Source organism: Coptis chinensis, chromosome 6 (assembly GCF_015680905.1).
Source record: "Coptis chinensis isolate HL-2020 chromosome 6, ASM1568090v1, whole genome shotgun sequence".
In the NCBI taxonomy this organism is placed as follows: Eukaryota; Viridiplantae; Streptophyta; class Magnoliopsida; order Ranunculales; family Ranunculaceae; genus Coptis; species Coptis chinensis.
Genome location: NC_141461.1, coordinates 29,834,039 through 29,850,882, shown reverse-complemented (window position 1 = coordinate 29,850,882; position 16,844 = coordinate 29,834,039). Strand labels below are relative to the sequence as shown.

Genomic DNA, 16,844 nt, shown 5'->3' with positions numbered 1-16,844 from the left:
TTCTTGCAGTAGGAGTTCTCTTTGCCAAGATGTTACAAGCTGCCATCTTATTAATGGAGGACAATCAAATAGTGAGCACATTTTCTGATTATAACACAACTCACTCGAGTCTTTCCCTCTAATCAAGATTGGCAGCCAGAGCATTCAATTAAATTTAAATTGTGATGATTAGTAGGTTTAATTTTTTAAAGGGATGGGTGATCACAAGAAAGTAGAAATATATAAAATTAAATAGTATAACTCTAGGTCCGTAATTTAACCAATAGACTATCCGCTCACAAGTCACAACAGCCATAAATCCATGACCGCGTGAGGTCCCTAGTGCAAATTGCGTCGCACATGTTGATTGTGAGTTACCTCATAGTTTACACTGTCTAAATTTTGGACTCTGCATAGATAAAACTACTATGAGTCCACATTTTATACCATTTACCGTGTTCCAAATCAACTTCAACTAGTTTAATTCCCCAATGAGCAAAGAACCTTGCAAACTAGACATACCTTTAACCAAAAGCCAGTTTTAGGATAGACGTGTGAGTGAGAAAAGAAACAAAAATGTGGAGAACACAACTAGTGTTACAGAGCATGCAAAGTTGACCCGGAAAAAAAAATGGAGACGAGATATAAAAGACAGCAATAAACAAATTAAAATGGCAAATACAAAACTGCCCAGAGTATTTGCCATGGCACAACTGTAAATAAAATACTGTACAGTAAATTAACATTTATATATCTAATGCCCTCCCTTTTTACTCTTCTTCTAATACTATCTACAGGATTGGTATTTGATGGCCCTATTTTGCTCAACCAAAACCGAATCCTTCATTCGCTTCATGAATTGCCAGAAGCAACCTCTCCTCCAAATGCTGTTTAGAAGGATACTCTGGTAGATCTAACTGGTTAAAACTGCAATGAGAATCACCTATGTTAAAACCCCGACAAACCATGATGGGAAATTAAACAAAAAGAGAAATGTGAGGGGTATAACAAGCTAGGAAAATCAGATGCAAAAGTGAATAGTCAACAATACCATGTATGGGCCGAAGGCAAGTGTTCTGGACTTCCATAGGCTTTGTGAATTTGAAACCTCTGAGAGCCAGAGATTCCCTGAAGCGCACTAAAACCTTCTAAAGGCACCTGCAGAATTGTTTATCAGTACATTAGCTCAAGGGAAAATTCCTAAACTTAACAGAACATTTGTCACCACAAACAGTACTCACTTTGCTGTTTAAGCATATAGCATACTACTTGTTTTCAAATATAGGCTTCTTAGTATGAAATCTGTGATTGAAACACGCACCAAATATTGATTTATATCTAAGAAATGAAAGTGATATATTCTGGTACCTTAGACGTGCCGGTCACAAACTGAAGTAGGCGGGCTTTATCCTCCTTGCTGAAACCTTGAACAACTTCCCAAAACCACTGGATAATAGGAGAAGCAGCACTATATCCAGAATACTCTGTATTCGCTCTCATGTCATCCACTGAAAGCACAGAGCAGTTAAGTATAACAAAAATTAAGGCATACAACTCCAGAATTGTGCTCATGAGAAATAGTCAAATGATTAAGAAACTCACAATCAATGTCTGGAAGTCCACTTATCAACAACTCCAGTTCCTTGTCGTTGAAAATAGATATCAGATCCCGAGAAATCAACTCATTGAAACCTTCCAAAAATGCATTAATTTGGGGACGAATAGCAGTTGTCAACCGATGCTCAGCAACAAGATCGACATATTCATGCTTGTTCTCCTCTGTAACTCGAATATTTCTACCACCAGGAATCAACTCATAATCCATTACCTGCAACATAATCACAAGGTATAGGTCTAGTGGAAATAGGTCTCATCAACATAAACTTACAAGAGTCGGCTGCAACATACCTCTGTCCTCTCATACAATATCAGTTTCTCCTCATCTGCGTCCATGCTGAATGTAAGGTCTAGCACGTCACTTATATCATTCTGTCAAGAAAAAGGGCACACGTTCAGCTAAGATGCAATGACCAGACAATCAAAGTCAGTGCGTACAAAATTTTGAAAAAAAAGACATATTTTAACTAAACAATGAAAAATGTAACAACTCCACATTTAATAAAACTTGCCTCAAGCATCCACTTTAAATTTTTGAAGTAATCAGGATCTATAGCCTCAATATCATGATAGGTTACTTTAACGCCTAAAATATGCTTGTAGAAAGACCGGGTGAAGTGAACGTCAAGAAGTTGTCCATCAAAGAGTGCCTTTCCGACCTAAGCGCAAAAAATCAACAAGGAAATGGATTAAAACCATTTCATCAGAGACATAAGGATCAACTGGAAACAATTATGGTGGCAGAATTCAATAGGCAATGGTGAAGAGAACGCACCACTCGCCCTACAAACTTAAAGTATGAGAGGTGTTCTGTTTGGTAAACAGAGTTGGGATTTGGCTGAAATGTAGAGTCGTTGCCCACAGTTGTGAAAAGTAGTGCTCCCTTGTCAAAAATAACCCTCGACAGCAACTGATACCATTCCCTTGTTAGTCCACCAGCATCTATGCCTTCCTCACCTTGGAAGTGAACAGTTAACCTTCCCTTGAGATCTTGGGTCGGTCGCAACCGCAGTTGGTTATATGAATCTTCAAGAATGTACGCTCTTCTCACTGAAATTCTCAAAGGACTGTGATGATGATCATGCTGATGCTTTATTTTTGAACGGAAGTGTGCACGTTTGTTATCGAAGTCAATAAATCTTGGCACCTTTAGCATGAGGGTGAATGACTTCTCGAGCAACCCAGGGTTTTGTCGAATAAAAGCATTCAGCAATTTTCTATGCTTTTCTGAAAACTTAATGAAAGCAATATGTTTATCATCAACCTTCGCAGTAGTGCCTGATGTTTTCTGTTGGCTAGTTGAAGCAGCAGCTTCTTCAGTATCAGCCGTTGCAACTATACCAAATTCGTGACCGACACCTGACTCCCCTGGGTGTAACTTCTCACAAGTTACAAAGAAAGACTCTATGTATGGTAATATGTTCTGGGTACCAGCAGGAAGTGGGGCCATTACACCAGTGCCTGTTGCTGTAATTCTTCTCGTTGCAGTAAAATCAGGAGCACAGTCTGCGTACGTCTCTATCTTGCTTATGCATGTACTAAGCTCCATCCACAAAGGCTCCAAAGCAGTATTTATGTCCCAAACCTGAGAAAGGGCATCACTCTGCCCCTTCTCAGGATGGATATCCTTCTCTTTCTCCTGAAGAGAAGCAACCAGTGAGCTCAAAGCCTGCAAAACCCTCAGGATAGCAGTCCCATCAGTTGAGGTTGTACTGAGGAGTGCTTTTTCTGCTTCGCCAAATATGTGCAACTCATCCATCGCAGATCTAGTCAAGTTTCTGATGGAATCTGCTAGCTCTGTTATAAAGAGGAGACAGTGGACTGGAGCAATAACCACCAACTTCTTCAGCACTTCCGCCACAAGGACATACGCATTATCTGACAAGCTGTAAGAAAAGGAAAAGGTTTTTCAATTTCAGTATCAAAATTCTGAATGCAATCAAATCATCTACAGATAACTATAGCCACTGTTGATCGAAGTATCAAATGTTAGCCAGATGTAAAGAAACAAATGGTCACAAAAGAAAAGAAATGCCTATGAGTCTATGACCAATAAAGGTATAGTATTACAAATGCATATCCGTGTCAGTGTGCCTTAGATATAGTATTATTCAGATGTTGACTTTGGATATCACTACTAAGTAAAAATGAGAAAACCAAGTTGGAAACTTGCGAATCATGCTTCGTTCAAGAAAGGAGAACAATCAAGAAACATAGTGTACTAATCTAGCCAGATGTGTCTGAAAAGTTTGGTGTTTAGAAGAAAAGGCTTCACAGACGGGGTCAAGAGGAGATACTAAATGGCAAAGTTCAAATTTTAAAGGGAGTGGAGAAAAGCCAAAATAACTCGGACATGCAGTAAGAGAAAAAAATTCTTATTTAGAGAAGAAAATTAAGCAGAGTGCGGTAATAAGCAAATATAAATGATGAAATGGAGGCCCTTTACCCCTCTCGTGCAAGCAAAGAGCACAGAAGTCGAAGCTCCCCTTGTGGTAGGCCGAGCAGCACTGCCTGGGTATCAAATTCTTTTTCACCAGAGGTGGTAGATGGTTTTGGAAGTTCATCCGTCTTGCACAGTTTGACATCACCACCCGAAGAAGAACCACCAGTATCAGAATTCATCTCAGCATCAGATACACTCTGAGGACCAGATACTTGATCGGTAGGAGAGGCTCCAGACTTAGCAGATAAGCTCGAGTTGTTCTCAGCGTTGTCAATGACAACTTCCAACAAATTTAGCAGCTGAAAATAGATGTAAATTATAAAAACTAAGAGCAACCGACAAGACAGAGTAAAAATTCATAAACCGATTTTTTAGGCAAACAAACCTGTTCAAGGTGTGCTATACTCCTCAGATATAGTGGCTGATTCAAGAGACTCAAAAGTAAGATAATGGCAAAACCTCCTTTGTGTTCATTCTTTCCCACAATGTCCTCCTCCATAAGCATTATGGCTTTGCCTCGTTGATCAGAGGCCTGAAATTCTTCTATAGGTGAATGAGGCAACTCACTTTGAAGTAAAAGCTTGGCAACAGAAGGATGACTTCGCGCCAAGTAAGTCAGGGTTTCTAGAATACGTCGAGAAACCAGAGGAGGGACTCCTACATATATGTGAAAAACAGCACAAACAAAGTACTTTGGTTACTGAAGGGTGAAGTCTAAGACTAAACTACTTTACTTTCCTTTACCATTTTAATTTATTTGATTGATACAACTTTTTATCAATTTCAGCCTCGAAAACAATATAAAAAGTAGAAGTTTCTTTTAAAATCCATAGTACCACTAATACTCTGTGTGCATATGGGCATAGAACAATAACGTCATTAACATATGCCTCAAAAAAGTAAAATATAACCTTACCATCCAAAAATTGGGGACGGGAGTAAATAACATTATTCTGGCAAGCATATAGCCGATATGATGGCTCTGCAACACTACTTGACAAGTCGTTACGCTTACGCGTATCAAGCAACAGCATCTCCATCAAAATTTGAACCAAGGAAGACCTAGTTTCTTGATGAGCACACAGGTTAAGGAGGAGCCTCTGTAGCGGACCTCTATACAAAGGCTGCAAAATTTGTTAATATGTTCCTTGTAAGCATGAGAAATATGTCAAATCCAACAAAGTTAAATAAAAAAATAAAAAGATAATAGTAGAAATAAGAATAGAGGTGTACCTGAACTACACGAAGCAACCGTATCATGCCCTTCAGAGCTTCAGTATCAACTAAAGGAGTCCCATCAGCTTCAACTATTTTGCCTCCCCCAGATCTGCGTGATGCGATGCTCCCACCACCTCTAACTGCTTCAGCACGTCTAGATGACTCACCCCTCCTGTTTCTGGGATACATGCCAAAGAGAGTACGGCTATGGTAACGATGTGCAAACCTTTCGCGTAACATGTTTGCCTCGGCAACCAGGGCAGGTGTTAGATTGGCCAAAATGGCATCAGAGGAAGTTAAAAGCACCTGAAAATGCAAGGCATTATAGCAGTGATAATTGATAAAAATGTTCCTTAAAAGTGGCAAACTTTATGACGATTAGTAAGCTACCTCTTCTCGTAAATCTGAAGGAAAAGTAGCAATTATCGAAACAGTGTCCATTTCGACAGGTTGCCCCTCCAGTTCTTGTGATTGTTGCAGTCTTTGAACTTGTTGTTGAGCTAGTACCTCTGCTCGGATGTCTGGTGGAAGAGCAGCAAGGAATTCAGGATCAATATCTGCTGCAGACTGAGGTTGAGAATTTGAAGGCTGTGCCGCTTGACCATGTTGAGTGGAAAGAACTTCAGCACGCAACTCCTCCGGAAGAGCATCCAGGAATGCAGGATCGATTGAACCTGAGTCAACTTCACTGTTGATTTGTTGCTCTTCAGTTGGACCATCGCGAACTGCTTCAGGGCCAGCACTTTCTGAAACCTCACTAACACTTTGAAGGGACGCATCTCTGCTACTTGCAGGCATGGTGTTACCTAGTGATGCATTTGATCTCCTCATTCGAGCTGGCTGTAGATCAGCCAAAGGCAGCCTCTCCATAGACCCCTGCCTTTCTCCTCCATCGTCATGGCCATCAGCACTTCCTATTTCTACTTCTAGGCTTCGGAGGCTTTCCCCTAAAGTAGCACCACTTCCACCACTCTCTTGGCTCACTGCTTCAACATCCCGTACAACAGTATCATTACGTTCATACTGCATGTCAACAGATTGTGTATGATCTGATGCTTCCATTCCTTGAAGAAACTCATTGGCTTCAGATCTAATGTCAGTGTTGTCATCCCCAACAATCAACGCAGGATTGGGTGATGGTAGAGAAACACTCCCATTTGCTGTATTGTTATCAATAGACGTTTCAAGTCTTACTCCTGGTTCGGATTCCTCCAATTGGTTAGCATCCACTTTAGCTTGAGGCTCCACTGTGCTCTTATCATTTTCAGAAGGCTTCTCGAGTTCCGGCCGTCTCAACTGGGAAACAAGCAACTCCTCAAGGCCTTGAGGTAATGAAGGTGGATTCGATCCAGTGCGTTGCTGACTATCCTCTGTCCACATATTCAAACGGTGACCATGCCTACCATTCCGCAGAGACCTGAATATAGCATCCAGCCGAGTTGAGGCATTCTCTAAGTTCCTGTCTGAGATGACAGCATCCCCTGCATTCTCTGAAGATTTATAGAGCAAGAAATTTATTACAAACAATTCCAATAAAACTAGTGACGACAGGCGAATCCAACACTACTAAAATAAACACATAATTAAAATCACCTGATATTCTTGAATGGGAAGGATGCAATGCAGAGGAAGGTTCTGAAAGAAGTGGATGCTGAGACGTAGCACCATTTTCACCAGTTCTACCCAAAAGATTATAGATGGACATGCTACGCCCTTGGCGTCTTGAACCAAAAACTTCAACTGGCATCACATGGAGAGTGTCATTTTGAAAATTATTCTCTCTGCCAAAAACATCCATATGGTCGAAAACATTAATTCCATTGATACCTTCCTCCAGCCTAAGTATAACTCCGTCCTCGTCATCCTCATCGTCGTCATCATCTTCATCCAACATATCCTCATCGAACTCATCCTCATCAATCTCATGATCATCTTGATCTGTATCAGGATGTGACATGTGATGAACTTCATCTTCCTCTAGATCATGATGCCCCTCATCGTCATCGTCGTCTTCATCTTCCTCTTCATCAGCTTCATCTCCATCATCACCAGACATTTCATCATCATCTTCATCAAGATTGTCTTGCCCATTATGTTGAATTTCGAATCTAATTCCCACTGTTTCAATCCCATCTTCAAGACCCGTAGCATCCTCAGCATTGTCATGCATAAAATCATCCTCAGTTCCAGGAGCAAAACCCCCATCTAAGTCGCGGTCATGTTCCATATCATCTGTAACTGACTCTGAACTCCCAGAAGCTTGGACTGTATTAAAAGGCTCAATATGATCAGTTGGCACCTCATCGTGATTAGAACGATATGCATTTTCCAGAGACTGCGATCTATCCTCACCAGTTTCTGTTCTTTCAGATTGGTTCTGCTCAGGAGGCTTTGCAGAATTCTCACCCTTCGCAGAACTAGTATCAGAAGAATGGACATGCTCCTTAGTTACTAACTCCAGAGCCTTGACAAGGCTAGTGACAACCTTGGCGGAATCAGCATGGTCCAGGTCCAAGATTTGAAGGGTTCTAGTTGAAGAGCGTACCAGACCAACATCAATAAAGGTTGCCGAGGCTTCAGCAGAAATATATGATCCACTAGGAGAGCGAGCAGCCAAAACATCATTGAGTAGATCAACAAATGCATGAATGCTAGAGTTTGGTGGCCTGAAACCGCCAGATGTATCAGCAAAGTCGTTGAACACATTACCGATTTCCATGAAAACCCTTCTCCTCCCCTCCACAGAGCGGACACAAGATGCAACCAACAACTGGCTTGCCCTAGTTGCTAATTTCTGCCTCCAGTCACCATCAACTTTCTTTTCTTTCTTGGAGCATCCCGAATAAGGGAGAAATTTGTGAAGAATATGATAAAATATTCCACCATTGGCAGTTCCAGGAGGACCCCTTAGATGAAGTGATCTGTAGTTCGCAACTTCTGAATCTCTGCGGAGTAGAACATGCACGGATGAAGAGTATGTCAATAGTATCTCAGTCAAAAGCTTCAGAATAAATACAGTCTTTGCAAGTGAGGCTGAAGTTTCCTGGTTGTTCGTTTCACCCTCTTCAGATAAAGTAGCAACTGCTTTCCCTTTGCCCTTATTTGCAGCATCATCAATGTCCATGTCTGCTAAAGAAGAGCTACCAAAGACTTCATCTACCACACAATCGTCTTTCGAGGAAGGTACAAAAGTTATTACAGAATCCAAAAGCAGCTCAATCACACTTGTAAAACTTGGAGGGGGCTTCCTATGAATTTTCACATTCTTGGGATTTGAATCTGAAACCTTTCCATGTCCACTACCAGGGGCCAACACGCTCACATCACTGGAACCATTCTTCACATCAGCAATTTGTTGCTTGTCTTTATCCGGTGATTTCTCTTTCTCCTTGCTTTTCTCTTTTTCACGGTCCTTCAACAGGACAACACAGGGCCTTTCACCTACCATTTCAATTTGGCACACGGATTTTGCAGCCTGCATAAAGACTGCTGCATCCCTAGAAACAACAGAAGCTAAATTTATAAGAAAATTGCGTGGAGTGACCCTCCCATTGGAATGTCTATTCGTGGCGGAGATTAGGCTGTGCCGTATCTCGGATTCCATGGCAAGCTGGAGTGTCTGAGGATCCTCAAGAATATGACGAACGATCGTAGATGCAACATTGTCAAAGCCAGAAAAGAGACTCTTGGTCGGCAACGAAAGAAGTGATGGCAAACCCCCAGCCTCAAGAAAATTCACTGCAACAGAGTGAGTTCTGGTAAGTGTAGCACATAGCTGAAGAACAACATGCATCGTCTCAGAAGGAAGTTGGTTCGTTATACATCTGCAAGCAATCTCAACAAGCCTCTTCTGCTCATTCAAATCAATATCAAGAGAAGGATTTAATGTAGATTGCAACTTCTTGGGCTTATCCTCTTCAATAACAACTGAAGACTGTAGATTTGTAAGATCATCCTTCTTCAACTGATCTGAAAGCTCAGAATTCAATTTTGGATCCACCTGTAATAGCCGATCTAATGCAAGAAAGGCTGCAGTCACCCACTTCGGAACCTGTTTATCCCCATTGAGTGAACTAGGGTCCCATTGTGAAAGCAAGTCTGAAGCAATTGTTATAAGACCACTTTTTATGGCCACTTCTCGTGCCACTGAATCTTTATGGAGAACCAACGCAAGAACATGAAACAGAGCAGATAGCATAGTAATATTCCCACTATCAGATGAAACTGACCCACAAAGCTTTACATGCTCAATGATAAAAGATATAACTTTGGACCTGTCTTGACCATCATTTTGAGAGCACATCATAACAAGAAAGTCACGAACAGGGAAAGCTAAAGGTTCCTTCACATGCAGAAGCTGCATACATGTTGATAACAACTCATCAACAGGGGGAAGTTGGACCATTTCTCCCTCCTGCTCCACCACAACTGCATTTGTAACATCATCATCAGCTGTGGATGTGCCACCGTTCCCCAGGGACATAGCGAGAGCACGAGCAAGTTCATCATCCTCTTCTACTTCCTCTGGATGTGAGAACAGCCACTCCATTGCCATTTCTACACTATTAGCACCCACTTGCCTCAAAGCCTCTTCTGCCCTTGACCGGGAAAAACCCATTTCTACAATCGTTGTAATAGTAGTTTCATCAGGCGGTGGGCCAGACGTGCGAGCTACAACATTACTACTAACATTTTTCACTTCAACGCCTGAATAAATGTGGCACAGGATGGAGAGAATAGTTGCAATGAATTCATAACTGCAGTCAGTAAAATGAGGATGAGTCCAGATTGGAAGTACGGCCTTCAGAACCATGGACTGTAGAACCTTGACAAATGTCTCAGCATCCCGGGGAAAAGGAACATTTCCATTTGCCAGAGGCTGTGAAAGTAAATGTTTTGTAAAGGGAGACAAGACAAAGGATGATGTCACTAGGTGATCCATAAGCTTTCCATAGCTGGCCAGGGGACCGTATATCCACGAATTATCAGTTTCTTCCTTTTCAGACTGTTTCGAATTACAATCATCTGTCTCCATAGGAGAAGAAGGGGCCCTATTAACTGCAAAAAGCAATTGACTGGTTGCTACAAAAGTGGTCAGCACTTCCTGGATAACTCCATGGCCATAAAAATAATTCACCAAGATGGGGTTGCAAGAGTCTGGTTTGTCCAGCATAATACTGTCAACAAAATCAATGACCTTACCAAGATAGCGACACTTTGTAGATATAGATAACTCTGATTTAGACGGATCAACATGCCCCTCAAAGCTTAAGTGGTCCAAGGCAATGGAAGCAAATGTAGAAACAACTATTTTTGAGGTAGGGGACACATTCAGAGAATCATCCCGCCGACGCGTAGGTAGCAACATTACTTTTCCCAACTCCAGAAAGAGATGATTGATGTGAAAGGAAAGTGACCTTATCATGTCACAGCAGGACGAATAATAAGATCTCTCCTTATCACCTTCAAGTTTGCTGACAGATCCTCCAGCATCAGAACCAGAACGAAGTAACTGATGACTTGATCCCAGCCTTAAGTTTGAGTGACCATCCATACCCAGTCTCTGCTGAACACCAGTTGCACGACCAAGATCACGATACAAGTTAATAAGATCAAAAAACTGAGATTCAACACTCCATCCGGACGTCCTTCTTCTTAGTAACGGATCAAGAAACTGCCTAAAAGAGTTGAACCTTTGCTCCTCAGTTTCATTTGAACTTGCTTCAGGTCTCTCTGACTCAGTAGCTGGACCAGTAACACCATCCTCCTTATCGTGCTTGGTATCATCAAGAAGAGAAATCTGCCACAAGACCTCCCGGTGAAGTCGCCCAATATCTTCCAAGACTTCCTTACTTTTATTCCCAAATTCAGTAAGTAATGCAGTGACCCACCGATTCTCTTTAGATGCAGCTAAAAATAGAAGAAATTCGACAATAAAGAGTGATGAAAAGATGCTTTTATCTGGTGCTGTCTTAGGGGCCAGCAAAAATGAGCCAGACGCTGAACTAAACCCAGTCAAAGCCTTCTTCAAATGATCCCCGAGAAAGGAACAAAAAGCAACTGCCAAAGGAGCGGAATGATGTTGTGTAAAACCTTTAAATACAACAGTGCTATGTAAAGCAATGGACATTCCTTCAGAAGACTGTGCAATACTGGGCCGCAAAAGAAGCCTCATCAAAATGTCAATTCCCTTCTTCTCAACAAAAAGCCTACAAGTTTCAGAGTTCTCCATGGTTCTGTGGACCAGTACCATTGCATGAAAAATGCAAAGTTGAACAAAACGTTCACTATTGATTCCATCAGAAACCGAATCCATTGCATTGACCAAGCAGCTCGGCCCTTCCTTCGCACCCTCTTCAGTATCTGTTTCCATTGCATTAGTCCCATCCACTTTCTCAGATAGCCCAGAACACTGCTCATCCCCTAGGGAAGCAAGTTTCTCAATGATTTCAATAATTATATCAACACCAGTGCCTCTCAATGTAGATACATGTCGTAAAAGCTCCTCAACAGCATTTGCCAAAGGGACAACACCTTCATTCATTGCTAATACATATTTCCTGGTTGTGAAGATGTCCACAAGAAACCGCAGAGCATTAGTTCTGTTGACTGCTTCTAAGCCTTTAGCATTAAGACAGATGGCGCCTAGACCACTGGGAACACAAGTAATAGCTTTTGAAGAAGGGAGTATTCCAGCAGTGATTGAAGATAAGAAGGCATCAGGAAGACCCAATTCATGCAAGACAGAAAAACATGTTGGGTCCTTGTGGATAATTTCATTCATTACAGTCACTGCTGAGAAATAGATATCACCTCCAAACCGTTCCACATTACGAAATATGAGTGAAAGAGAGCCAGGTAAAGAATTATCATGAGAGTTATGAGACCTCGCAGAGTTCGTTGGGGCATAAGTAGCAGACCCAAGTGCCTTCAACAAAGCCCTTATAAGCCGCTTTTGGGAGTACAAAAGATCGTCATCAAATCTTTGTAAATCGCCAATCATGATGCTTTTGTCACTTGGACCAGCCTCACCAATAACTCTGTTGACTTCCGTCTGCAACCTCTGAGACAGAAGCTCTACACCCCCAAGATCTTTGAACAGAGAAACAGCTGCATTACTGTAATCCATAAGTTTTTGGAGAGCCTTTACAGCCAAACACACAAGATGCATATGTTTATAATTATCATCCTGTAGCAAGGGTAGAAGTGTTGGGACCATCCCTGAACCTCTTATTGCACTTCCTGAACTTGAAGAAGATATAACATGAAGCAGGTAGAACTGAAGCAGGGCTTCGACAAAGGGCAGAGAAGATTTGTCACTTGATGACAATGACAACACTGCCTTCTGAAGAACATTCAACAGAATCATACGGTTTCCCCCCGCAGAAATGATGCTTGATCCACTCAATATCCGTGCCCGATCATGAGATGAAGCATAGGCGGCTAACTGTGAACCTAATGCTAACATAGCCAGCGTTCTAATATCTCCATGTATAGCTTCTTCAGATCGAACAATCCGTATTAACTCATTTGTATACTCTGGCTCATTTGCAAAAAAAGATGCAAGTTCATCATTAGCATCATTCGACTGGACAAGCACAACAAACGCGAGAAGGCAAATTCTGCTGTACAGCCTGCCTGTTCTAGGAGAGCGAAATGCACGAGCATATCTAATCCTGTTCAGCAATGAAAACCTGTGCTCCTGGGGAACATTATACTGCTCAACGCACTGATTCAGAAGTGACAAGTCATCCTCCTTACGCAGATGCAGATCTGGGATGTGTACAACACACGTGGTTGAGAGATTATTCACGTCATCACCACTCTGATCAGTGGCCCTACGAAATTCATAATAAAGGGTTGAACCCAGTCGATATTGAGACTTGCCACATTCATTCTCCAAATCATAAGGAAATAAAGACAGCCCTTCCACTTGTGATTTCTCATTCGCCACAACACACGAATACAAACCCAACCCTTCCTCTTTGCTTCCCCATCCCTGTGCAAGGGACAAGAGAGAGCTATTAATGGAGCCACAGCCAACCAATTTTCCATTTACATGCAGCTTGGACGGATTAATTTTCACCAACGCAGACAGAGTCTCTAATGTAGCATTAAGAATATCAGGATCTGTTGATGCAAGAAGGAATTTGAAATGCTGAAACAAAAGGACCAACAGTGTCAGACATATCATCTAAAACCTTGTAAACAAAAATGAACAATTGAGTAAACAGAAGTGGTACTAATAAAGAATCATAAAGGATGTGAATGTATTAGTAAAACAGCAGTACTAGAAAACAATAGCTAAAAAAGGAACAAAAAACAATAAATATATGTTAAGACTTATAGCATACCTCTAAGCCACCAAACGAACTCTTGTTGTGGCAGTTCTCCAGAATTATTTTCATTACTTTTAAAATTTCCAAGACGTTAGGCTTTGGAAATTTATCATCATCCAATATATCATCAGATAAGAGAAGATCTTTCCTACCAGAGAGATATGTCTTGAAGTATGTATCAAAATGTAGAAATAGTGGTCTCCAATGATGGAAATTTCCCTGAAACCAAAGCAAAAAATGAGCAAAGGCATACAAAAACCTAATAAAATAACTGAAGGGGGGGGCATCTTACCTTATTGTACTCCCACCGAAAGCTTGAGAGAGGTAATGCTATATCATTTAATGGACTCTTAATCACCTTGTCAATGAACACTTTAATTGTAGGAGGCTGCACAAATGAAAGAGTAATCACAACCACTTCATTTTAAAAAAAGACAGACTACATCTCACGATTGGAAAAAAAAAATGTAATTTAGAATTCATCAATTTGACAAGATGTGGCTGAAAAAACTCCAATGTACACATTCCCCACTGCTAATATTTAAACCGGATCCAGCTATGAGTTCTCACAAGTGATGTATATCGTCAAAGAAAAATGGAAAGTACAATGAAAAACACACAGATAGTGATGAAGCAAGAAAATGTAATATAGCTGGTTGGGAGGGGGAGGAGGGGGTTTTTTTTTTTGAAGGGGGGGGGGGGTTATAGTCAACTACTATACTTCTGAAATCCCCCGATTTAATCAGATTCCTAAATTACCATGACATCTAGGCTTTACCCTTTTTCAGTTGCATTACGTTACAAGCGTAAAGATTCTACTCCCTTGTAGTAATAAAAATTAAGAAGATCAGAACACAGACGACCACAACTTTTTATGCACATCACATATGGGAAGAGGGAGAATAAACTAGTAAAGGTTGTAGCCTAGTTTCCTAATCTTATAAGAGCTTTAAACCCTTAGGTTTAACATATAGAAAATTTATCCATGCAATTGTCGGATGAAATATATGTACATGAATAAATCAAAGGAGAACTTTTAGATGATGTTCAGAATTTTAATTGCTAATCCTAATCTTCAAAAACACTTTTGCATTAATAGGGAAGACATAAACCCATACAATTTTTATTTATTTGCAGTGCAACAAGCGATAAAAAAAAATCAGAAAAGAAGAACATCCAGCTAATAAAGGAGAACGAAATAAAGATAGGAATGAGAGAAAAAGAAGAAAAGATAAACATTACAATCCGCAAACATTAGAAAGGAAAGAATATGAAAACCCCTCCCAATGAATAGTATTATGAATAAGAGAAATCTAAATTTATAGTGGTCATAAAGAATCTCACACAGCCCCACCCACAACTTACACCCAAAAAACAATCATTTGATACCAACAATTTAACTTGCAAACAGTATTAACACCTTATCAAATTATTGCTTATTCTTTCGCGATTAGGTGGAAATAAAAGGGAGACCAAGAAGTATATAGACACATTCCAATCCTCAAATCATCAAAAAAGAAGACATCCCCAAATCTCTCCTAATGAGTAACAGAAATAAATCTTGGGAACTAAACAACAAGAATCTCGGATAGACCCTCCCACATCTTAGGCCCAAAGAACAACAATAACATAATGGAGATGATAAATATGCCCAACACTATTTACCACCTCAAAAAAGTTGCTTATTACTTTCCCAGCAATCCAAATCCTCCCCAACCCCACCCCACCACCATGTCACGGCGAAAAGATTCATGCTCCACAAATTACATCCCTTCAATGAATATACCCTCAAGTGTCTTAAACCTTTTAAACTCCTTAACTAAACCTGGCATTGCCAAATAAAGCCGGGGAGGACAAACACAAACACCACAACAGGCAAAAAAAAAGGATAACAGTAAGGGTCTTCATTTTTCCCCCCAAGGTTACCAATAGTTAAATGCGCTCCAGGGATACACGCCAATGGAAATACAAAGCAATTAATTATGCAGCACCAAACCTACTGATTAGGAGAACACTAAATGGTCCTGGGAACGAATAGAACCAGTTATAATTCACCAATTCTGAACTTAGTTACAACAACAACCCCTCCCGACCCCAACCAAAAAAAAAAACAACAAATGAACTCACTCTTACACATAAGAAGCTCACCCAATTGACTCCCTATTCAAACAGAAACCAGTTCCATTTGCACAATGCTATCAGAGAAGACACGTACAATAATATAAACTAACTCTAGTACGACACTGAAAACTACCCCATAAAAAGCCACAAAATTCACAAAACCAATAAGCAATGTCTAGAAAACAAAAAACCAAAGTTAACCCTTAAACATAAAATCTAACATTAAACTGAATAAACCAAGTTATTAATCACCACTGCCACATAATCACTTCACAAAACCCTATCTAGCTAATGTCCAAAAATCAAATCAAACAATACAAAACCCTAAAAAAAAAAAAACCAATCAATCCCCTTTTCACCAAATTAACAAATAAACCCTAAAATAATAAAAACAACAGATACTTACAGGCTCAGACTCAAGTTTAAGAGATGGCCCAACAGCTCCATCACCCGATATCAACTGTCTTAACCTTGAAGGTAAGTTCGATCTTATCGTTGTTGTCATTTTAACAAATACCTTTCTTCAGTTTCTACACACTACATAACCAATAAAACCAACCAACCAATCAATCAGATTTCTTTTCTTTTTTTTTTTTTTTTTTGCATATAAAGTGTTTGATAAAAAGACTAAGTGAATATAAAATAGTTAATAAAATAAAAAGGAGGTACCTTGTTTTTGATAAGAGAGAGATGCATACACATCCGATGAAACAATAATAAAAAGGGGTCGCCTTTTTTTTTTTCTTTTTTTCAACCCCAGAGAGTTTAAAGAAAGAGAGAACACTGGTTTTACTTATAAAGACTTTTTTTTATTTTTGGGGTATGGGAAAAAAAAAATTAAAAAAAATGTGTTTAGTTAATAAGAAAGAATGGATACCTTTTAAAGTCGGTCATCCCATTTTCCGAAGGCCCAATTATTTTGTTATGTTATTATGGCCCACGTTGAGGGGCAATGATTTGATGATGATGATGGATTGATGGATGGTTGTATCGAGATATTCGCTCACTCGCCGTATATTTTGTTGCAATATATTAACTCTATATATTTAAGTAGTATAGTGTTTAAATGTATATATTTGGTTAGACTGTATGCCCATGTATTGTTATGTGTTAGTGTTTTAACTCAC

The 16,844-nt window shown here is 40.2% G+C and overlaps 1 protein-coding gene across 1 annotated transcript; it reads right to left on the bottom strand.

The window, feature by feature from the left end:
- Window positions 1-624: 624 nt before the first annotated feature.
- On the bottom strand, window positions 625-16,569 carry LOC147492511 (E3 ubiquitin-protein ligase UPL2-like). Its single transcript, XM_086565626.1, has 17 exons — window positions 16,387-16,569; window positions 16,124-16,254; window positions 13,889-13,984; window positions 13,612-13,815; window positions 6,851-13,415; window positions 5,648-6,747; window positions 5,273-5,563; window positions 4,956-5,163; window positions 4,425-4,696; window positions 4,043-4,338; window positions 2,372-3,482; window positions 2,109-2,255; window positions 1,888-1,968; window positions 1,582-1,807; window positions 1,348-1,487; window positions 1,031-1,137; window positions 625-906 (listed from the first exon to the last, which is right to left on the bottom strand). Exons 2-17 carry the CDS (start codon window positions 16,220-16,222, stop codon window positions 804-806), a joined length of 11,046 nt encoding a protein of 3,681 aa, XP_086421752.1. The 5' UTR covers window positions 16,223-16,254; window positions 16,387-16,569; the 3' UTR covers window positions 625-803.
- Between the last annotated feature and the right edge of the window lie 275 nt (window positions 16,570-16,844).